Source organism: Choloepus didactylus, chromosome 2 (assembly GCF_015220235.1).
Source record: "Choloepus didactylus isolate mChoDid1 chromosome 2, mChoDid1.pri, whole genome shotgun sequence".
In the NCBI taxonomy this organism is placed as follows: Eukaryota; Metazoa; Chordata; class Mammalia; order Pilosa; family Megalonychidae; genus Choloepus; species Choloepus didactylus.
Genome location: NC_051308.1, coordinates 233,309,958 through 233,333,930, shown reverse-complemented (window position 1 = coordinate 233,333,930; position 23,973 = coordinate 233,309,958). Strand labels below are relative to the sequence as shown.

General features: G+C 43.2%; 1 protein-coding gene and 1 pseudogene across 1 annotated transcript in view; both read right to left on the bottom strand.

Moving 5' to 3' along the window:
- The window catches only part of SPATA21 (spermatogenesis associated 21), a 55,161-nt gene that overhangs the window by 18,193 nt on the left and 12,995 nt on the right, over positions 1–23,973 (bottom strand). Inside the window, 5 exon segments of the mRNA XM_037810437.1 lie at positions 17,619–17,736; positions 17,851–17,922; positions 19,843–19,980; positions 21,644–21,732; positions 22,137–22,609. Of these exon segments, the coding sequence (XP_037666365.1) occupies positions 17,619–17,736; positions 17,851–17,922; positions 19,843–19,980; positions 21,644–21,732; positions 22,137–22,609 (890 nt within the window).
- LOC119520760 lies at positions 11,032–12,447 on the bottom strand (annotated as a pseudogene).

Here is a 23,973-nt window from a genome sequence, read left to right as displayed (position 1 = left end):
TCAAGTCCTCATCAGAAGTATCTTTAGAGTCCATATTTCCACAAACAGTCTCTTTAAAGCAGTTTTGGCCTTTTCTGTCAAGCTCCTCACAACTCTTCCAGAAATTCCCCCTTATCCATTTAAAAAGCCGTTCCAACATGTTTGGTATTTGCAAACTCAGCAGCAAAAGCACCCCACTTCTCTGGTACCAAAATCTGTCCTAGTTTGCTAATGCTGCAGAATGCAAAACACCAGAGATGGATTGGCTTTTATAAAACGGGGATTTATTTCGCTACACAGTTACAGTCTTAAGGCCACAAAGCGTCCAAGGCAACACATCAGCAATCGGGTACCCTCACCGGAGGATGGCCAATGGCCTCCGGAAAACCTCTGTTAGCTAGGAAGGCAGCTGGCATCTGCTCCAAAGCTCCGGCCTCAAAACGGCTTTCTCCCAGGACGTTCCTCTCTAGCAAGCTTGCTTCTCTTCAAAACATCACTCCCAGCTGCACTCCTTTTCCTCCCCCTGAGTCAGCTCATTTATATAGCTCCACTGATAAAGGCCCACCCTAAATGGGTGGGGCCACGCCTCCATGGGAACATCTCATCAGAATCATTGCCCACAGCTGGGTGGGGCACATTCCAAGCAAATCCAACCATCACCAAAACGTCTGCCCCACACAAGACCACAAAGATGATGGCATTTGGGGGACACAATACATTCAAACTGGCACACTATTATAAGGAGTTAATAATAGAGTAGTGTATGGGAAAAAATGTACCTACTGCAAACTCTGGACTATAGTTAACAGTAATGTTTTGATATTTTCTCATCAACAGTAACAAATGTACCACACCAATGCTAAGGGTCAATAATGGGGGGGGTGGAATAAGGGGTATGGGATGTGTTTAGTTTTGGAGCTTTGGGTTTTTTTGAGTAATTAAAATGTTCTAAAATTGATTGTGGTGAGGAATGCACAACTATATGATGGTACTGCGAACAACTGATTGTACACTGTGGATGATTGCATGGTATATGAACATATCTCAATAAAACTGCTGAAAAAGGGAAAAATACTTATAATGGGAATAAATGAATGTAGAATTTCCATTTAGAGTAAAGGTAAGGTTCTAGTAATTGATGGTGCGGAGGGTACTACAACATTGTGAATGTGATTAATCCCATTGGATGTTATGCTTGGGAGGGGTTGTGATGGGAAGATTTATGTTGTATATATGTTTCTACAATTAAAAAATAAAAAAGAGAAACTAAAGAGATAATGACAATTAAATACAATACATGATACTGCATGGGATCTAAGTATGGAAGAGAAAAGGTCAAAGGGACATTATTATTGACTTCCAGGAAGACGGTGGATTAGGAGAAGCAGAGCAAAATTCTCCTCCATGAAAAACACCAGATAAAGGACAGAAAGCACTCCAGAACAGCAGTTCCAGAGTGCCACTGGCTGGGCAGGGACTTTTACACCACATGGTGAGGATGTAGCTGGAGAGGCAAAGAGACTGCATTTAGGATGGGTGAGTGTTCAGCCCGGAACACCATTGGGGATGGGTTCTACACCCTGTGCGCCCTTCTCAGCAGTTGGCTGGGGCGATAACCCTTTGCAGCCCCACAGCTGAGAGCTTTCATGCCAGGGATTGGCGGTTGGAGCTGGCCGACAAGTGCAGAAGAAAGCAGCTTTCCACACTTTGCACACTTCTCAGCAGTTGGCTGGACAGATAACCCTTCATAGCCCTATGGCCGAGAGCTCCCTTGAGAGAACTTGGGATTTGACAGACTTGTGACTGCATCCGCTGTTCCTCCATGGAAGCCCACAGCATGCACAGCTGAGAGGCAAGGGTGCCACATGAAAATACCAGGAGCTCCTCCCCAACCCCAGGGACACATGGGCACACGGCAGACAGGCACTGTGATGCCTTTGAGCTGGAAGGTGAGATGCGCAGCTCCACAGTCCCAGAGTAGTCTACTTGCAGCCCTGGGAATCCCTGCTGAATTATGCAGTACCTGCTCCCCTGCCACAGGGCTGGCAGTCCCCAGTGCACATGGAAAACTGGCGTGCTGATTGGATTTTCACCTGGTTTGGACCCCACTCATTGCATAGACTAAGTTGGGGAAGAGCTGGCTTGAGGGTAAGAGGTGGCTCAAGAGTGCCATCTGCTGGTAGGACAGGGAATGTGCATGCCACCAAGTTGTAGCTCTGCCAAATTATAGATAAATGTTAAAATAAGCTTGCATATGCTAAAATAACCTTATCAAGATAAGCAAATGCCAGGAGGCCAACAACAACAGAAAATCACAAAGCATATGAAGAAACCAGAAGATATGGACAACCCAAATGACCAAATTAAAAAGCTGGAGGAGACTCAGAACTTGGAGTACTTATTCAAAGAAATACACACAAATCTCCAAAACAACTTCACTGAGATGGCTAAGGGCATACAGGACATCAAGAAGTCCCTAGAAGAGCATAAAGAGGAATTTCAAAGAGTAAATAAAAACATAGCAGCTCTTACAGAAACAAAAGATATGGTTGATCAAATTTAAAAATATATAGTCAAACAACAGCAGATTTGAAGAGACTGAGGAAAGAATAAGCAAACTAGAAGACACAGCGATGGAATGTGAAAACTCAAAAGAACAAATGGTGAAAAAAATTGAAAAATTTGAAATGAATTTCAGGAAAATGATCAACAACATGAAGCGCACAAATATAAGCAGCACTGGTGTTCCACAAGGGGAAGAGAAGAGTAAAGGGCAGGAAGAGTATTCGAAGAAATTGTTGGGGGACACTTCCCAACCCTTCTAAATGACAGAAATATGCAAATAAAAGATGCCCAGTGAACTCCAAATGGAATAAATCCAAATAAACCCACTCTGAGACATATTCTGATCAGCTTGTCAAATGCTAAAGAGAAGGAGAAATTTCTGAAAGCAGCAAGAGAGAAGCAATTCACCACATACAAGGGAAACATCATAAGACTAAGTACTGACTACTCAGCGGACACCATGGAGGTGAGAGTGCAGGAGTATGACATATTTAAAATTCTTTAAGAGAAAAAATTGCCAGCCAAGAATTCTTTACCCAGCAAAGCTTTCCTTCAAAATTGAGAGTTTAAAATTCTCACAAACAAATGCTGAGAGAATTTGTTAACAAGAGACCTGCCCTGCAAGAAATACTAAAGGGAGCTCTACCAGCTGAAAAAAATGAAAGGAGAGAGAGACTTGGAGAAGGGCATAGAACTGAAGAGTATTAGTAAGCAAAACTTAAAGGGAACAAAGAGAGAGAGGGAAAAAGTATATCTGACAACTAAAAACCGAAGGATATGATGGCTGCTTCAAGAATTGACTTCACAGTAATAATATGTGAGTGTGAATGGATTAAACTGCCCAATTAAAAGATATAGATTGGCAGGATGGATTAAAAAGTTTAAACCATCAATATGCTGTTTACAAGAGACTTATCTTAGATCTAGCAACACAAAGAGATTGAAAGTGAAAGGATGGAAAAAAATATTCCATGCAAGCTGCAGCCAAAAGAAAGCAGGGATAGGAATACTAATATCAGATAAAATATGCTTTAAATGCAAATATGACATAAGAGACAAAGAAGGATACTATATATTAATAAAAGAGACAATTCACCAAGAAGAAATAACAATCATAAATATTTATGCACCAAATCAAGGTGCTCCAAAGTACATGAGGCAAACATTGGCAAATGTGAAGAAAGCAATAGATGTTTCTATAATGATAGTGGGAGACTTCAATACACAACTCTCTTCTATAGTTAGAACAATGAAACAGAGGACCAATAAGAAAATTGAGAACATAAACAATGTGATAAATGAATTAACTTAACAGACATATATAGAGCACTACATCCCAAATGTAATAATGGCATTTCGGGGGACATAATGCATTCAAACTGGCACAGGGCATATATGAAAAACCCACAGCCAGCATAGTACTCAATGGTGAAAGAAGCCTTCCCCCAAAGATTGGGAACGAGACAAGGATGCCGCCATCACCACTATTATTCAACTTTGTGCTAAAAGTTCTAGCCAGAGCTATCTGGCAACACAAAGAAAAGAAGGCATCCAGATTGGAAAGGAAGAAGTAAAACTGTCATTATTTGCAGATGATATGATAGTATATTTGGAAAATCATGAGAAATCAATGACACAGCTACTTGAGCTAATAAACAAATTCAGCAAAGTGGTGGGATACAAGATTAATGTGCAAAAGTTAGTAATGATCCTATACACTAGAAATGACCTAACTGAAGAGAAACTCCGGAAAAAAAATTCATTCACAATAGCAGCTAAAAAAAAATCAAGTAATAACTAAACCAAGGAATAAACTAAACCAAGGATGTAAAAGACCTTGACATAGAAAATTACATAAGTTTACTAAAAGAAATAAAAGGGGCCCTAAAAAAACGGAAAGATATTCCATGTACATGGACAGGAAGGCTGAACATCATTAAGATATCAATTCCACCCAAACTGATCTACAGATTCAACGCAATGCCAATCAAAATTTCAACAACCTACTTTGCAGACTTGGAAAAGAAAAAGCTAGTTATCAAATTTATTTGGAAAGGAAAGGGGCCCCAAATTGCTAAAAACATTCTAAAAAAGAAAAATGAAGTGGGAGTACTTATACTTCCTGACTTTAAAGCCTAATATAAAACCATGGTAGTCAAAACAGTATGGTAATGGCACAAAGATAGACATATTGATCAATGGAATAGAATTGACTGTTTGGAAATAGATGTCCGGATCTACAGTTCACTGACTTTTGATAAGTCCCTCAAAATCCACTGAACTGGGACAGAACAGTCTCTTCAACAAATGGGGCTGGGAGAACTGGATATCTATATCCAAAAGAATGAAAAAGAACCCCTACCTCACACCCTACACAAAAATTAACCCAAAGTGGATCAAAGACCTCAATATAAGAGTCAGTACCATAAAACTTCTAGAAGATAATGTAGGGAAACATCTTCAAGACCTAGCATTTGGAGGTAGCTTTTTAGACCTTACACCCAAAGCACAGCAACTAAAGAAAAAATAGATAAATAGCAACTCTTCAAAATCAAAGCTTCTATACCTCAAAGGAATTTGTCAAAAAGGTGAAGAGGCAGCCAGTGCAATGGGAGAAAATATTTGGAAACCATGTATCTGATATCTTATATATATAAAGAAATCCTACAACTAAATGACAATAATACAAACAGCCTAATTATAAAATGGGCAAAAGATATGAAAAGACATTTCATCGAAGAGAAAATGCAAATGGCTGAAAGGCACATGAAAAAATGTTCATCTTCACTAGCTATTAGGGAGATGCAAATCAAGACCACAATGAGATACCATCTAACACCAATAAGAATGGCTGCCATTAACAGTGGGGTGGTTCCACAAAAAGCTAAGTACGTGGATGCCATAAAGTCCTGCAACCTCATTAGGGGCCATATACTTGGAGGATCTGAGAGCAGGGACATGAATGGTCATTTGCACACTGGTGTCTATGGAGACAGTACGCATGATTTGTATGAGTGGAGGTGGCCTAAGGATACATCGACTGAGGAAAAGAATGGTGAACTGTTGTGTGTGCATACAATGGAATATTGAACAACTGAGAGAAGGAGGGAAGCTTGAGATACACAAGGAGGTGAGTGGATCCTGTAGACAGCATTTTGAGTGAACAACACCAAAAACAAAGGCAAACGCCACTGCCTCACCAATATGGACTAACTACAATGTGTAAACTCAGAATTGAATCTTAGAGCACAGTTTATCAGGGGAACGCTTACTGTAACAGTCCCTAGATTGTAAGCTCTTATAGCAATCACATTTATTCCTGAATTGTAATGGCTATCTCCAAATTCTGAGATGCTGATCCCTGTGCATATAACCTGATTGATCCCTGGAACTTTGGGTATCTGTGTGACATCTGAAACTCAGAGCTAGAACTCAGCAGATATGAATGTCAGTATTAGCGCATACAGCAACTGTTAAAAAAGCTGAAAAAGAGTCCAGACTTCAATTAGAGATATGAATGAAGCAGATGTAGTTAGGACTAAGGCAAATCAGGCCAAAGAGTAAAGGACGACACTGACTGTGTATTAAAACTTCAAATTCCATGTGAGACCAAGGGAAGAGATGTTTAGTTGGTGCAGAATCTATATGTCCTAAACAATTTAACTCATACAGTTGTTCAAATACTGTAATTACATGGAACTTTTAGTAGGAAGTGAGACCTGGTAGGTTTCTGTAGGTTAGTGTGAAATAGCAACACATCCCAAAGTAACTTGGGCAGAGAATAAAAATATATGTGCAGGACCCTCCTGAGGAGCTGGGGGAAAATGCAGAGGTGTAGGGCTTCCTCACCTGGGTTGTTGCTAATATTCTCACAAACATTGAGGACTGGCGGTTTGGTATGCCGAGCCCTCTAGCTTGGGACTTGCCCTTATGAAGCTCATCACTGCAAAGGAGAGGCTAAACCTGCTTATAATTGTGCCTAAGAGTCTCCCCCTGAGTACCTCATTGTTGCTCAGATGTGGCCCTCTCTCTCTCTAACTAAGCCAACTGGGCAGGTGAACTCACTGCCCTCCCCCCATGTGGGACCTGACTCCCAGGTGTGTAAATCTCCCTGGCAAAACAGGTTATGACTCCCAGGGATGAATCTGGACCTGGCATTGTGGGACTGAGAACATCTTCTTGACCAAAAGGGAGATGCGAAATGAAACAAAATAAAGTTTCACTGGCCGAGAGATTTCAAATAGAGTTGAGAGGTCACTCTGGTGGACATTCTTACACACTATATAGATAACACTTTTTAGGTTTTAATACAGTGGAATAGCTAGAAGTAAATACCTGAAACTACCAAACTGCATCGCAGTAGCCTTGACTCTTGAAGACGATTGTATAACAATGTAGCTTACAAGAGGTGACAGTGTGATTGTGAAAGCCTTGTGGATTGCATTCCCTTTATCCACTGTATGGATAGATGAATAGAAAAATGGGGACAAAAACTAAATGACAAATTGAGTGGGGAGTGGATGATTTGGGTGTTCTTTTTTACTTTTATTTTTTATTCTGATTTTTACTTTTTTCTGGTACAAGGAAAATGTTCAAAAAGTATATTGGGGTAAAAAAAAAGTATATTGGGGTGATGAATGCACAACTATATAATGATACTGTGAACAACTGATTGTACGTTTTGGATGATTGTATGGTATGTGAATATATCTCAATAAAATTGAATAAAAAAGAATGGCTGCCATTAAATAAACAGGAAACTACAAATCCTGGAGAGGATGTGGAGAAATTGGAACTCTTAATCATTGCTGGTGGGACTGCATAATGGTACAACTGCTGTGGAAGACAGTGTGGTGGTTCCTCAGAAAACTAGATATCGAGTTACCCTACGATCTGGCAATTTCACTTCTCAGTATATACTCAGAAAATCTGAAAGCAGGGACTCGAACAGACGTTTGCACACCAATGTTCATAGCAGTATTGTTCACAATTGCCAAGAGATGGAAAAAATCTAAGTATCTTTCAACAGACAAGTGAATAAACAAAATGTGTTATAGTCATAAGATGGAATACCATGCAGCAGTAAGAAGGAACAAGGTCTTGAAACACATGACAACATGGATGAACCTTGAAGACATAATGCTGAGTGAAATAACCTAGACACAAAAGGAGAGATATTGTATATTACCACTAATGTGAACTCCATGAACAATGTAAAATAAGTGTCTTATAACGTACAATATAGGGGACCTAGAGATGGAAGCTAGTGAAGGGGAAATGATAGTCTAATATGTACAGACATGATAATGAGTGTAAACTTAATGGTATGGGAATGGATGGGGCGATGATGGTTCATTAACAGGATTGTAAGTATCAGTGCCACATTGAAGGCAAACATGTTTGAAAGTGGTTGTTTAAGGCATGTATCCCATAGAATAGCACTACAAACATAAATAAGTGTTATAAGGTATGACACTGGTACAAAAAGTTAACAACGGAGTGGTATATGGAAAAGCTGCACATTACATATTATAGACTATATATAATAGGAATATCTTATCAGCACTACACTAATACTAGGGATGAATAATTAGCAGCTGTTAAGAGCTCTGAGATGTTTCATGTTATGATAATTGCTTAAAATTGAGAGTGATGATGATTATACAACTAAGTGAAGATAATGAAAGAAACTGTTTATCTTGGGACAGAATATATATTATGTGAAATTAGGATCCCCGTACTTAATAAATCAGGCCCTTGACTTGAGGCTTGCTCTTGTCAGACTTCAGGCTGTAAATGGGAGGATAAGCCTTCCTATAATTATGCCTGAGGCATATCCAGAGAACCCCTTTTGTTGCTCAGATGTGGCCTTTCTCTCTGTAAGTCCAACTTGGCAAATAAATTCATTAACTTCCCCACCACTCCCACATGGGACAAGACTCCCAGTAGAATGAATCTCCCTGACAACGTGGGACACAACTCCCAGGAATGAGCCTGGCCCTGGCAGCAAGGGATTGAAAATGCCTACTTGACCAAAAGGGGGAAAAGAAAAGTAATGAAATAAGGTTACAGTGGCTAAGAGATCTCAAATAGAGTTGAGAGGTATCCTGGAGGTTTCTCTTATGCAAGCTCCAGCTAGATATCCCAAATGGCCTCAGTATGCCATGCCCTTACCAACAGTAGTCCCAAAATGCCTAGGTCCCTATCTGAGATTCTGTAAGTTTCACTCACTAAGTTTTATTCTCAGAAACTTAAATCCTCCAGAGTATTCCTATACCAGACAAGTCCTAAGATACAGAGGCAACCACCTCGTTAAGAACAACAATCAGATGCAGCCCCTTCCTATGTTGACACCCTTTTTCATTATGAACAAGTTAGGGTGCTCACTGCCTAAACAACCCTGAAAATTGAGAAAGTGATTAAATGAGAGGAAGGGGTAGCAACAGACAAGATAGGATGTTACAAAGGATTACAAATACTGAAACTTTACATATATATATAAGATGTTAGGGTATTAGAAGAGCTAGAAGTAAACAACTGAAATGGTGGAACTATAACCTATAACATTCTTTGAAACTTACTCCATAGCTAATCGTTGAACTGTGGAACTGTAACCCATAACATTTTTGGAAATTACATATGTAACAGCTTGTTGAGCTCTACTCTGAAAGTTATCACCTTTCTGTATATATGTTATATTTTACAATAATGGAAATAACTGAAATTGTGGAACTGTAACCCATAACATTCTTAGAAATTTGCCCTCAATTAATTGTTAAATCATACTTTGAAAGGTATCACTGTTATGTATCTATGTTAAAGTTCACAATAAAAAATGCATAAAAAGAACATTATTGGGACATAAACAATGGAATATAGAATGTAAGCTTTATATCAACATTGAATTTCTTGAACTTGGTGACTGCACTTAAGGTTAGTGTATGGGTGAATGTCCTTGTTTGCAGGGAATGTTCATGGAACTCTTACGTGTTCAAGGATTATGACCTGTGCAACCTTCTCTCAAATGTTCTGAAAATGGATGGATGGATGGATGGATGTGTGGATGGATGTGTGGATAGATGGAATGGTATGGCAAAGGTGGCAAAATCTGGAATTGGTGGATTTGGATATCTAGGTTGGAATTCTCTGTATGGGGTTTGTATTGTTTTTGCAACTATTTTATAAGTTTGAAATTAGTTCAAAATAAGTTAAAAAATGTTCAAAAATTGAAGGAAAATATGGACTTGAGTGAACAGAGGGCAGAAGTTATAAACATGAAACAAGTGGATAGTCAAGAACAAAAAGTACAATACCTGAAGTTTAGAAACTCACCAAATGGGCTTAATAGCAGATTGAAGATAGTAGAAAAAGGAATCACTAAACTCCAAGACAAATCAATAAAAATCATTCAATTTGAAAACAAGAAAAGAAAAGAAAAATGAAGACAAATGAACGGAATTGTTTCTGGCTATGGTGGGGTAAGTGATACTGGTACCAAACTTGTTCCCCTTCCATAAATAACTAAATACATGGACAAAATATATGAAACAACTGTTTTCAGATACTGGACAACAAGCAGCACAAGACTATGATCCCTGAGAGAAGGGAAACGAAGGAGGTGAGCCTATGTCCTCCCTAGTTTTTTGGCTGCAGTTTCCTTTAGACTGCAATGTAGGAAGTGCTGTCTTTTTTTTTTTTTTTTCTTTTAAATATTTATTTCATTTCATCATGAAGATATATACATAAAAAAATTAAAACCATGTATATTAAAAAAATCTAAAGTGTTTAAATAATTCTACCAGTGATTTTTTCATTGGCCAACAAATGTCTCAGGTTTGGCATTTACTTAGATGTCTTACGTTATGTGCTATTCTCTGTTAAAAGTCTATGCAAAAATAGATGGGATGATAGATAGGGAGGGAGGGAAAGAAATAGCGATGTGACAGCATGTTAAAGTTGGTGGATTGAGCTATCGGGGGAGGGGGTCAGGGTATGATGGAATTCTGTGTATGGGGTTAGTATTGTTTTTGCAACTGTTCCTATAACTTTGAATTTATTTCAAAAAAAAAAAAGTCTATGCAAAAAGAACACCATGACGGCATAGATAATCTAAATTTTTAAATGAAAATGAAAGAAAAAAAACCTATACACATTTCACATGACCAAATCCAACAGATCTAACTAGAAATCCAAGCAATAAGCTTAGACATTTGAAACAAACTTGAATTATGATTATATAACTCCATAAGACACATACATGATTTTGAATTATGGTAATAACACTGTAAACATGTGCATTTTCATACAGAATGATCTTTTAAAAGAGAATAAAAGAAAGCACCAAAATAAGTTTAGAAAAATTCAAGTAGCCGTGGCGCTGAATTTTTCTATAACTGTTCTTGAATTAAGTTTTCAATAAAGTATTTACAGCACTACAAACCCAAAATCATCCCACAGAACTTGATATGTCTGTTTTGAAATGAGTCTTTAAGTTTCCCCATTAAAGTGTGCATTAAGATGCCGAAGGAAATCACCCCTGTATGTAATGGATGGTGGGAAAACTGCTTGACAGAATTCACATACTTGAAGTACATGCAGTTCTGAGTCTGTACCACTTAATACCAATAAGTCACTGTCTTGATTGGACAGGGCCTCCAAACAGGCTGCTGTGGTCCTGGGACAGCTAATCCTGGGGAATTGAGGGAGGGATAAGGTGTATCAGCTGGGTCCTGAAGTGGATACATATTTACATATAAAAGCATATGGTCTCCAGGTGGCAAACACAGGGCTTTTTCCAGCATTGTCCTGTTTACAAGATTTGAGGGTTTTGTTCTGTCAGTTGTCTTAAGACTTTGTATAGCTGAAGCTATGGTGTTAATTCCCTGAATTTCAAATACAGTTTCTTCTGTGTTAACGAGGTTTCCTGGGTTGTCTCTGAGCTTCACGTTAGATTTGTCCCAGCACACTGTCTCAGATGTGGCAGGACCAAGGATTTTGAGTCTCTGGAGTGCCATGTCAGAAAGTAGAATCACTGTCCATAGGTGGAAACTTGACATTGAATTTAGAAAGTGATTCAAAAGAGGTGTCTTCCTCATCTCGGCCCAGTCCTCTGGGTGTGACAGATGTGATGCACGGTGCACTGCTATTTATATCATCTTCAGCCTGAGACTTAAACAGCACGTCTTGTTTATCTGTTTTATCTGTACACCACACAGGCACAGAACGCTGGGTTTCAGTTGCGGTGTCTGGTACATTAAGTTTGCTTAAGTGTTCTTTTTGTGCTTTTGCTAGCATGTATATTCTACAAAATTATGTCAGATCCCAGAAAGTCTTTTCTCTATAATTCCTTTCACGGAATAAAGGAATGTCAAGCCTCCTTGATGAAATTTCTTTTCTAGGAGAAGAAAACTCTTGTCTTATCTTTGATTGTTTTTTTCTTGGTATCCCTGATTTCACTTTATCATGTGGCTGATCAAGAGTCAAATTATTCCTCCTTGATTCACTGTCTTCAAGCAGGGGATCATAGCCATAACTATTATCTCAACTGGAATTCACAAGAAGCAACTGATTTCAGCTTGTCAATAATAGTTTGTTGAAGTGACCTCTGTTCCTGTTGCTTGCATATTCTCTGCTCATAGTTTTCAGTTTTTAAATGATCCCTTTGAAAAGGATCACTCTGGCTGTTGGGTGAAAAATTGACTGTAGAAGGGCATCAAGTATTCCTTTTTGCTCCTCTCACTTCACTTGCTTCCTCTCTGCTGCTGTTATTCTTCGACATATATCTGTGTTACCATTTCTCTCCTCCTTTTGCTGTAGTTCTTTTACTGCAGAATCTGTATCAATGCATGCCTGCCAGAAGGCTTCATAAGCTTTACTGAGTGTCTCACCAATACTTTTGTTCATTCCTCTTTGTTCCTGTTTGCTAATGCTGCCAGAATGCAAAACACCAGAGACGGATTGGCTTTTATAAAAGGGGGTTTATTTGGTTACACAGCTACAGTCTTAAGGCCATAGGTAACACATCAGCAGTCGGGTATCTTCACTGGAGGGTGGCCAATGGTGTCAGGAAAAACTGTTAGCTGGGAAGGCACGTGGCTGGCGTCTGCTCCAAAGTTCTGGTTTCAAAATGGCTTTCTCCCAGGACGTTCCTCTCTAGGCTGCAGTTCTTCAAAAATATCACTCTTAGTTGCACTTGGGGTATTTGTCCTCTCTTAGTTTCTCCAAAGCAAGAGTCTGCTTTCAATGGCCATCTTCAGACTGTCTCTCATCTGTAGCTCCTGTGCTTTCTTCAGAGTGTCCCTCTTGGCTGTGGCAAGCTCGCTCCTTCTGTCTGATCTTACATAGTGTGCCAGTAATTTAATTCAGACCCACGCAACGGGCAGGCCAGCACCTCCATGGAAATTATCCAATCAGAGTCATCACCCACAGTTGGGTGGGGCACATCTCCATGGAAACACTCAAAGAATTACAATCTAATTAACAAAATAGGTCTGCCCACACAAGATTACATCAAAGATAATGGCGTTTGGGGGGACACAATGCATTCAAACTGGCACAATCTTCATCCTGTAGCATCACTATAAAGGATGGAGTAAATGACAGGTACTTGAGGGATTTAGTGTCCACCTCATGCCCAACTGAGTCAGGAAGTAGTATCTTAAGCAGAGCATGGAAGACCCACTAAGATAAAGAGACAGATATTGACGTTTGGGAAGATGGAGGCCACTGTGATAAATATCAGAATACTAGAGAGATGGGAGCTACACAGAGAAAGAGTTAAAGAAATATGCACGGGGACTCTTGATTCTTTGGTTGAATAGTTTCATGAGGCCATGCCTAGGGTATAATTTCATGAGGCCAGACAAAAGACAAAAAACAGGTTTTGAGTTCTAAGACTTTATTTGCCTTCTTAATTGTGTTGACATTTCCACTGAGACTACAAAAGTAATGGTGTGTAAAACTAAGCCTTGGCACAAATCAGTAAAATGGCACCAAATTATACTCAGAGTCATTGTATTCTTCAGTGAAAGAGCACTTGCACTTGCTGTTAAAAACAAAAAAAAAGTTCTTGGTGAAACAGTAAATATCATTAATTTTATTAAATCTTCATTCGTGAGTATATGTTTCTTCAATATTCTTTGAATATTCTTTAAAGCCTTTCTGCTACATACTAAAGCACTAGGGTTGTCTTGAGGAAAACACTTGTGCAATTGAGTTGTGAGCTAAACTAGCCACTTTTTACTTGAAAGAACAACTGACAACTTTAGGTTATTCAGACTTGGGTTTTTGGAAAACATTTTCTCGAAAATTAATGACATTAGCTTGTCACTTTTAAGGAAAACAACTGATAGTATGTGTTACTATGATAAAATTTGAGCTCTTGAGTGAAAATTACAATTTTGGAAAACATGAATTCACTACCATAAGCATATTGATATTCAAACACAGAATAGTTTATAGCAGTGAAAATCAATGAACTATAGCCACACACAACATTTCTAATACTTAGAGACCTTTTTGATGAGATTGGTGGTGATATGAATGAATTGGACATTTTGACATCATTTAACTAAGTGTATCAACATTTGGAATATATGCAATATTATCTGAGTGATCAGTGCATTATGTTACAAAAGCACTCTTGGGAAAAGATGCATTCAAAGCGCAAGGCGGACCACTGGATTTTGACATAACAGAGTACAAAAAGTTCACTGAAACATTTCAGATTCCACACTGCAACCAAGCTTTAAGAGACCAACACTTGTCAAGTTTTGGTGTATTCTCAAAGAATATCCATATTAAATGAAAGACTATTAAAATACTCCCTTTCCCAATTACATAATTGCGTGAAGTCAGATTTTCATGTATTTCAACCAAAACAACATATCACAACAGACTGAATATGGAATCAGACATGAGAATCCAGCTGTCTTCTTTTATGTCAAACATCAAAGAAGTTCTCAATATTGTAAAACAATGCCATCCTTCTAACTAAATTTTGTTTTGCAAGATATATTTTTCATGAAACAAATTTATATTAACATATAATTGTTAAATAAATTAATAGGTATTTTTAAAAATGTCTCTTTCAATTTCCAACAAGAAAAATATTGATAAAGGCTCTTTGGTGTCCTCAACAATTTTTAAGAGTTTAAAAAGTTTGGTCTTGAGGCCAAAAACTGAAAAGCACTGCTCTGGAGAAACTCTTGTCTAAGATATGTCCCAGGAGACATATATACATATATATGTTAGTATTATTATATATCATATAAACATAGCAGCATTGTCTACCATAGTTGGAAACTGAACACTGTCCTAATGTCCAACCACAGAAGAATGAATAAATATGTCTTGTAGTCATATTGCATATTAACATAAAGCAGTGAAAATGAGGCATGTTCTACAGCTACCAAAAGAACACGCATGAATCAAAAGACATAGGTTATAAGGGAACATAAAGAGAAAAAGCTAAACAAGAAAGTGTCCAGGAATAAAAACAAATGTCAGTCAAAAAACAAAAAGCACCACTATACATCTACCAGAAAGACAAAATTAAAAAGACTAATAGTACCAAATTTGTATCATGGAACAACTGGAACCCCCAAATATTGTTGGTGGGGATGTAAAATGGAACCATCACTTGGGAAAAGGTCTGGTAGTTCCTTACAACTTAACATAAACCTACCCTAGGCGCCAACAGTTCTACTCCTGAATATTTACCGAAGAGAAACAGAAATACATGTCCACAAAAAGACTTGTACAAAAATGCTAATAGCGGTCTTATTCATTATAACCCAAAACTGGAAACATTCAATTGAAGAATGGATGAACAAACTGTGGGATATTCACACAATGGAATACTACTCAGCAATGAAAAGGAATGAACTACTTGTATACTTGACAACTGAATGGATCTCAAAAACGTCATACTGATGAAAGACGCTAGAGACACAAGAGATTACATACAGTCTATTTCCATTTATATGAAGTAGTAAAACAGGCAAAACTAATCTGTTGAAGGAAAAAAAATTAGAAGACTAGGGCCTCTGGAGGGCTGGGTTCAGGTTGAATGGGGAAGGGCGTGAGGGGCATTCTCTGGGTGATGATCAAGTTCTGTGTAACTTGATAGGGGTTAAGGCTGCCCCAGGTGTATGTGTTTGTTGGGACTCACATATGGTACACTTAAGACTTGTATATTTCACTGAATGTAAATTATAACTCAAAAGACAATAAAAATCTGCATGGTTTTTCTGGTGACCTAAATAAAATGAAAATGACAACAAAAAACACTAAAAGAATAGATGATTTAAAAGCTCCAAATAATTATTGATCATACTGATCTCTAGTTGATAATATGTATGCTGAAGAATTTAGAGAGGGATGACCACAATTAACCTTGAAATGAATAAAAAATAATATGGACAGATAAAGGAATGGATAGATATATGGTAAAACAAACATAGTAAAACATTAATGGTAGAATCTAGATGGTAGGTATATAAGTATTCAGTGTAAAATTCTTTTTACTTTGCTGAATGTTTGAAATTTTCATTTTAAAAATAAGAGGAATGGGGATGAATACACAACTATGTGATGATCCTGTGAGCCAGTGATTGTATACTTCAGATGGTTTGTATGGTGTGTGTATACATCTCAATAAAACTGCATTTTAAAAATAAGAAGAATATAAGCAGTGAGATTAAAAACCAAAATCAAGGGAATAATGGTTAGTTCTCATTTGGGGAGAAAGTGGTATGTGAATGGGGTGGAACATATAGGAGCTTCAAGGTCACTGGAAATTATCTATTTCTAAACTGGGTAATGTGCACATGGGTATTTGTTTTATTGCTTTTGAAATTATACATTTATATTCCACATTATATAAAGTGATGTACAGATGCTGGGAGGTAAAAAAAAAGATCTCTTGTCTTTGACCCCAAAGTTGCTAAGTTGGTATTGCTGGAGCAGCCTGAGTTATATATGCATGCGGAGAAGTCCTGCTCTGCCATAGGGACAGATGGACCTATGAGCAGCCGGGACAGACGTACCTCTGTGTGAAGCCTGGAGAGAAAGCTCTAGTGCACTGAGAGACCCATACCAGGCCCTGAGACCCCGGTTCCTGCAGGTTTGAATCTAAATGACCCTCATGTCCTTCTGTCACTTGTACTGAAGAGTGGAGTATATACACATCCATTTTACAGATGAAGAAACTGAGGCCCAGAGAGAAAATGACTTGCCCAAGGCTACAGAACTGGTGAGAGGAGAAAGGCAAAAAGAGCCAAAGCTTCAGAGCTCTGGATCTTTCCTTCTTTCCACAAGATCCCAGGGTTTCCTCAACTGCAGTTACAAAAGCTTTTGTGCAAAGCCGTCAACAATGAGCTTTTTGCTTTCTGATCTGATTTGACTCTCACAACCACCTCTGTTGAAAGCTAGCATTTATTGGGCAGCGAGTCCTAAAATATGTTCATTTCAAAGACAAGGAAATGGAGGCCGGGGGTCCTCTAGGCGTGAGGGTCTGAAATTGCTGTTTGGAAACCGGCTGACCATTCTACCTCTGTCCTTCGCTTCTAGCCCTGGAAGGTTCATGTTTTTGTCTGTGGGCAACTCTTTCTTAGATGAATCACTCACTACCCATGCACCCACCCCCAACCCTGCCATGAAGACAGGGGTGGGTGGTGGGAGGGTGGGGGAGCTTTTCTCTTTTGTGTCCTCTAGTCCCACATGGGGTCCATTAGATTCCTTTTCTGGGATTGCTATATGGGTACTGCAAAAAAGGATTCTTCTTGCTATTGAGGTTGCTAAATTAGGAAGGTGTGAGTATGGGGCTCCTACCATGGGCAGAATAAGCGATGGACTAACAAAGACTGAATTGTATCATTTGGTCTCCTGGATCCAGCCATTCCTGAGGCCCTAAACAGTGATGAGTCAATACATTGTCTTTTTGCTTAAGCCAATTATATTTGGATTTTTTTCATTGGCAGTCAAGAGTCCAATCAAAAGCCCTCAGCTGCTGAAACGCTAGGTGCCATCTCTGTGCCTGCAACCCACCGCACCCAGCAGCCAGCGACACTCACGTGGTGATCTCCTCTAAGGCCATCTCAGGTAAGGCCAGCATCTCCACCAGCAGGGACAGGATCTCAAAGAGCAGAGTGTGGGGGTTGGGGGCAGCCAGGTCTGTCAGGGCACTCTGTTCTGGGGACATGATGGTGGCTGCCATTACCATATGGTGGCCCTGGGTGCCCACCCCCCGCCCCGGCCGCCTGGCCCCTCCTCCAGCTCTGATTGCCCTGGGCTTGCCCAGCTCACCCATGGAGCAGAAGAAGCGTTTGCTGTCTGTCATCACGGCCAAGAAATCCTTGAAGTCCACATGCCCATCTCCTGTGGAGGCCAGAGAGTAATCGGGTGGGCAGGGATCCTCCAGACCAGGGCCAGGCATTTGAACCCAGGTGTCATTACTAGCATTCATCATTGGGTCTGATTATAAAATTAACACAGCTTCCATGCAGAAAACATGGTGCACTCAATGGAGAAGGAGAAAAATTAACACCTTCTGGGTTAAAGACTACTGGCAGTTGGGTCCTGGAGGCTGCCGGCCTGGGGTCATAGCCCAGGTCCATCCTTTACCAGCTGCATGACTTGGGAAAATCTCAACCCCTCTGAGCTTTAATTCTCCCATCTGTGGGATGAGGATAATCATAACACTAGTCCCATGGGGGATAAAATCAGGCAAGGTGCTTAGAGCAGGGTCTTGCATGTAATACACGCTCACTAAATGCCAGCGACTATTCTTACCCTGAGCTCGTCATTGCGTGAGAAGAGGTACCCACCAGATTCCCACCTTGGCCTTAAGGGCCCCTCAGGCTCCACCTGTTACCTGTATCTTCAGCCTCACCTATTACCTGTTTCCATACTCACCTGGGCCAAACCCCACCCCACCCCCAACTAACCTGCTTTCCTACCAGTGGCCAAGTTTTCCCACTTCAGGGCCTTTGCATGTGCTGCCTCCTCTTCCTAGAATTCTTTTCCCCACACTCTGGCTCCTTCACTTAGTAAACATCCTACCCATGCTTCCACTTCAACTTGACTGTCCTTTTCCCAGAGAAGTCAGACCTGTCCAGGTCAGCTGCCCTGGTAAAAGTCGTGTAAGACCCCTGTATTTCAACCACACACTTGGAAGATCTGGAATTCATCAGAGATTCTAGGAGGCAGGGACTGGGTCTGCTTATTTCTGCACTGGGCTTAAGACAGGTCAGTCCTTAGTAGACATTCTCTGAATGACTTGACGAATGAATGAACTGTCTCTAATCCTTCAACCCTGTGCAGACCTTAATACTCTTATCTCCCTGTCACAGAAGAGACCTGAGGTTCAGAGGGAGGAAGGCACTTTCTCGGGGTCACATAGAGGCAGGGCTGGGGCCGATCCCAAGCCAGTGGGTGAGGATTCCCATGTGTGCAGTGATGGAAGGAGCAGAGTCGCAATCCCTAGAGGTCAGGAACCCAGGCCCACACTGTCCTGCTGTCCTGGGCCGGGAGCCAAGACCTCGCCCCTGTCCTCAAGGGATAGGTGACTTCCCCGCATCTAACCACAACAAACCAGGTGTGGTTTCCCTTCCCCTGCACTCTCTTCACTGAGCACAGGTTATTTCTCTCACTGGGAATATCCCTTTTTCTTCTTCTCTCCCTGCCTAATTCCTGCTTAATCTTTCACAACTCGGCTCAGGCAGCACCTCCACCAGGAAGCCTTCCTTTTGGACTCCCTCCTCCAAGCCACTATAAATGCAGCTTGCATGGGTGCCCCTTATTTCTGTGTTGACCTTTGCCCCACAGCAGTAACTGTCTAGGTAACTCGTACACATCACTTTATCCTCTGTGCCCAGCACAGGGAGGGTAACACAGAAGGCATTTAGTATCTTGTGGATGAATAGTACTGGCAGCTAATGTTCCCTGGGTACAGTCTGTGCCCCAGGGATTGTGCCCCATGCTTTGCCTGGATTATCTCCCTCAGTCTTCACAGTAGCCTGGTGAGATAGGTCCTGCTATCAGCTCCATTTTACAGATGAGGAAACTGAAGCTTAGTTAACCTCAGTGAATTGTCCAAAGTCACAAAGCTGGCAAAATGAGTGACCGAGTCACGAGGATGTCCAATGAAGCATGCACAAGGGCCTGAAAAGAAGGGACCTCCAAAATCACCCACCCCTTGGGGACAGGAGCCAGGTCTTGGTCATCAGCATTAAACCAAGATTGAGAGCCTTCTAAGTGCGGGGGTCTGAAGTCCGTGAGGCCCCCACCCCCACTCACCGTTGATATCAGCACTCATCAGGGCGTCGTCCATCTGGGCTGGGGTCAGGTTGATGCCCACCAGAAGCAGGGTGTTCTCCAGGCTCTGTGCGTCCACCTCGCCGGGGCCATTGAAGATCTCAAAGTAGCTGCGGAAGGCTGTGGGGATGGCGGGATGGGGGGTGAGTGAGAGGTCATTCCTTATTTCCCCCATTCTTTGCACCCCTCCATCCACCCACCCTCCCAGCTGCCCAGTGACCTTTGCACCATGGCTGGGTGGAACTAGAGAGCAAAAGCAGAGGAGGGGTCCCCTTGACTCACTCCACTCTCTATTCTGAGACCAAGCCAAAGGTTCCTGCTGGTTTGGCGAAAAGATAAGCTAATTAGCGTTCAACCCCAAGAACATGCTCACTTTAGGGCATCCCTACTATGTGCCAGACGTGCTAAGCTCTTTATTGCCATGTTCTCATTTGACCCTAATGACAGCCTCATAAGAATAAAATGCTTATACCCTTTGTAAAGATGGGGAAACTGAGGCACAGCAGTCAGGCAACCAGGCAGGTCCCTCTGACTCTAACTCTGTGCCCTAATCTTAGGGATCTGCAGTCACTTATTGAGGGACATGGCTGGTAGGACAGCTTCAGTTGTCTGGTCCAGAAGGATGCTGAGAAAATCTTAGCGCAGTGCCAACTGGCACAAAAGCCAGGCATTGGTCAAAGCATGCGTGGTGACTGGTTTCTCAGCCCACAGCCAAGTCAGGTTGGCCAACAGACCTAGAGTCAACAGACCTAGTTAGAAGACTGGCTCTGCCATTTCATAAGCTGGGTGACAGTGGACAGGTCATTGTAATTCCCGGAGCCTCAGTGCCTTATGTTTAAGATGGACCTAACAGTACAATCTCACAAGTGTTGTATTATTCAGTGCCTGGCACATAATCGACTCTGTAAATGGGGGCTGACAAACCAGTTGAACTATGGGGATGTATTGGATTGGTTGGGGTACATGGTGATTGACACTGAAAAAGTGAGAAAACAACAACCCTACACAGCAGAGGCGGTCATGCAGTATGCTCAGTGGTTTGGGCATCAGAGCAGGACACTGGGCTCTTTCCTCACCAGGCAGGAACCGATGGCCATGGCGGGCCCACAGGGTCACTAAGTCAAAGTGGCAAGCTGTTCATGATTCCTCCGAAAATGCCTAGATGGTTCTAATGCTAAGAGGAAGGACTTTCCCAGACGGGGTCACGGGGAGCCATAGAGAGCATTGCAGGGAAGGCTGGAGAAGGGGCTGCTCTGGCCAAGAGGGCCACAGGCTTTGGGGAGGGGTCTGGGATTGGAAGGAGAGCACACTCCCTTTCTTCAAGGGCCATGCCAAGGTGCCACCAAGGTGGTGGCAATGTGGACAGACGGGCTGATTAGGTGGTCTCTGGAGCCTGCCCGAAGCAGCGGGAACACCCCTTCTCTCTGGACATGGGGCAGCTGGGTTCCAGAGACCAGCACCGAGGGTGATGGAGAGTGGAAGGCCCCACTCCAAAGTGCTTTGCAGGGCTGGCTTCCCAGCTGGCTCTCGAATGGGGCAAGAGCACTGGGCAGGCATCACAGGGCCCAGCTGAGCTCTGGCTCCACTGCCCAGTGGCCTGGGAGCTTCAGCCACCTTCTATGCTGCCCTGTCTCCCCAGGCCTACAGCAGGTTGGGTCCCTTCACAGGACTGTGGGGAGTGTGGCTGGGGGGCAGCAGTGGGATCTGTAAATTTCCCCCAACCCACCTGCCCGGCTCCCCGCAACCCCGGCCCGGGGGCTTCCCTGGCTGGGCCTGCTCTCACCTTCCTCTTGCTTCAGCGTGAGCTGCTCCTCCAGCCTCTCCTCCCAGTTCTGATACAACCTGAGGAGGCTGCACTCCTCCTGCTCCTGCCTGCGAGGACAGAACCCCAGCCCGGGGCACACATCCGGCCACCCACCCGTGTCCCAAGGCTGCCATGAAAGGAGGAGACAGGGAGGGGGAGCTGGGGGAGGAGGTCATGGGAACAGCCCTGGGGGAGGCACCAGAGGTCAGAGGTCAGAGGTCGGGAGCAGGAGTGAGGCAGAGGGGAGGGGAAGAGGGGGAGGGAGGAGGAGGAAAGGGTCAGAAACAGGGGAGGAGGCCGGCTGCAGATGCAGAGAGGAGACAGAAGCGAGGAGAGGGGCACACGCAGGAGGGAAGGGACAGGTGCAGTGACAGGGACAAGAGTCTGACAGAGAAGCCTGGGACACCGGGCTGCGGGCCCTGACCGCGTGGGGCTCCTTGAGGGGTGCGAGGTGAGTGGGTGGGGGTCCTACCGGGCCTTGGCATAGCTCAGGCTCCTCTCGTTGCTCGGGTGCGAGAGCTCTGCCCTCCTCCAGCCCAGCTCCGGGGCGGAGGCCAGCAGGACGGAGCCGGGCACCGAGGCAGGGACGGGGGCTCCCATGGGGGCCGGGACTGGCCCAGAGGCAGGCGGCCGGATCCAGGGTGGGACCACAGCAGGGGCCGGGGCTGGGGTCTGAGGCAAGGCCAGAGGCAGGCTGGGGGCCAAGTTGCCGACAGGGACTGAGGCGGGCCCCAGCGTCAGGGTCCTGGGGGACTTCCGGGAGGGCAGGGCCCGGGCCTTCGAGGCCCTCCGGTGCATGGCCTCCTCCTCCTCCACCTCCAGCAAGCACCTCATGAAACCCTGCCAGGCATTCCCAAGGTTTGGGGTCCCTGCCACCGCTGAGGGCTCCTGAGGCTGCCTCTGAGCGCGGTCCGGCCCCCTCCTCTCTCCGACGTCCCTCATCTCCTGGGGACAGGGGAGAGGGAGCCGGTCAAACTGTCCCGCAGAACATCTCCCAGCCACACACCAGCTGGAGGCCCCACATACTGCCCCCTTCCTCTCTGAGCCCCCAGAGGACGGACCCCTAATCGCACATGCATCCCACTGGGCTCCAATCCCATGTCCCACCCCCCACCACCCCTCACTAATTCTTGAGGTCTCCAAGCAGACCTGGGCTCTGCCACAGCCCAGCCCAATGATTATTTCCTCCACCGCAATTAGCACAACCTACAATGGCCTTGTTCCCACCCGACATCTGCACCTGAGCAGAAGGTAAGTGTCATGTCTGCCCCTCTGTCCATGTCTACCCAGAAACCAGCATGCAGTTCTCAATAAACTCTTTATTTATTTAGCAAATCCAGCCACCTCCTTTACCTGTTCCCTCGGGTCTGCCTTCCCTCCCCTTACAGCGATGGGCGGTCCCTAGCTCAGGCCTTTCCTCCCAGGTGTGATGGCAGCCCTTTCTCCTAATCAAAAGTGGCGTCCCCGCCACACACCCTCTCTGCATTATCTGTTTTATTTTCTCCACCGATCACTTCCATCAACATATAAATGTACTAAAATATCTTCCTTTTATTAAAAATAAAATCTTGACCCTGCAAGGCCCTCCAGCTACCATCCCAATGCTCTGTCCCTTTTTATAGCAAAATTCTTTGAAAGAGTTTTCTGTACTTGGTCTCCATTTTCCTCCCATACCCAATCAGGCTTTCGCCCACCATCCCCTGAAGGGGCGTTGACCCAGGCCCTGGTCACTTCTCCACCCCTTCCTGGTCAGCCCCTCAACAGGGCTGGACACAGATGACCACTCCACCTTCTAGAAAGGCTCTTCCCTAGGCTCCCAGGACTTCACTGGCTGCAGCTTCCTCGCTCGTGTCCCACTTCTAAACGTTGCTGAGACCCAGGGATTGTCCCCACACTTCCTTCTCTCTATTCACTCTCTCCCTAGATGTTATTTTCCTGCCCGTGACTGTCTCAGGTTTACATCTCCAATCCTGCCTTTGCCATCCTCCTGAACTCCAGATGTCTCTTCTTAGGTCTAGAAAAGTCCAGAGCGGAGCCTTGGGTTCTCCTCACCCACTCCTTCCCGGCACCGCCTGTTGCTCAGGCCCCTTCTGATTCCCCTGCCTCCAACCCCCTCCCCATCACGCTGCCCATCAGCAAGTTCCGTCTGCACTGCGTCTAGAAGCTATGCTAAGCCGAGCACTTCTCTTGACCTCCGCTGCCGGTGCCCTGGACCAAGTCATCCCATCTTCTGTCCAGTGTGCAGCCCCCGTTCCCGCCCTTGGCCTTATCCACCTGGCGCTGTGTCAGCATGTTTCTCACCTCCATCT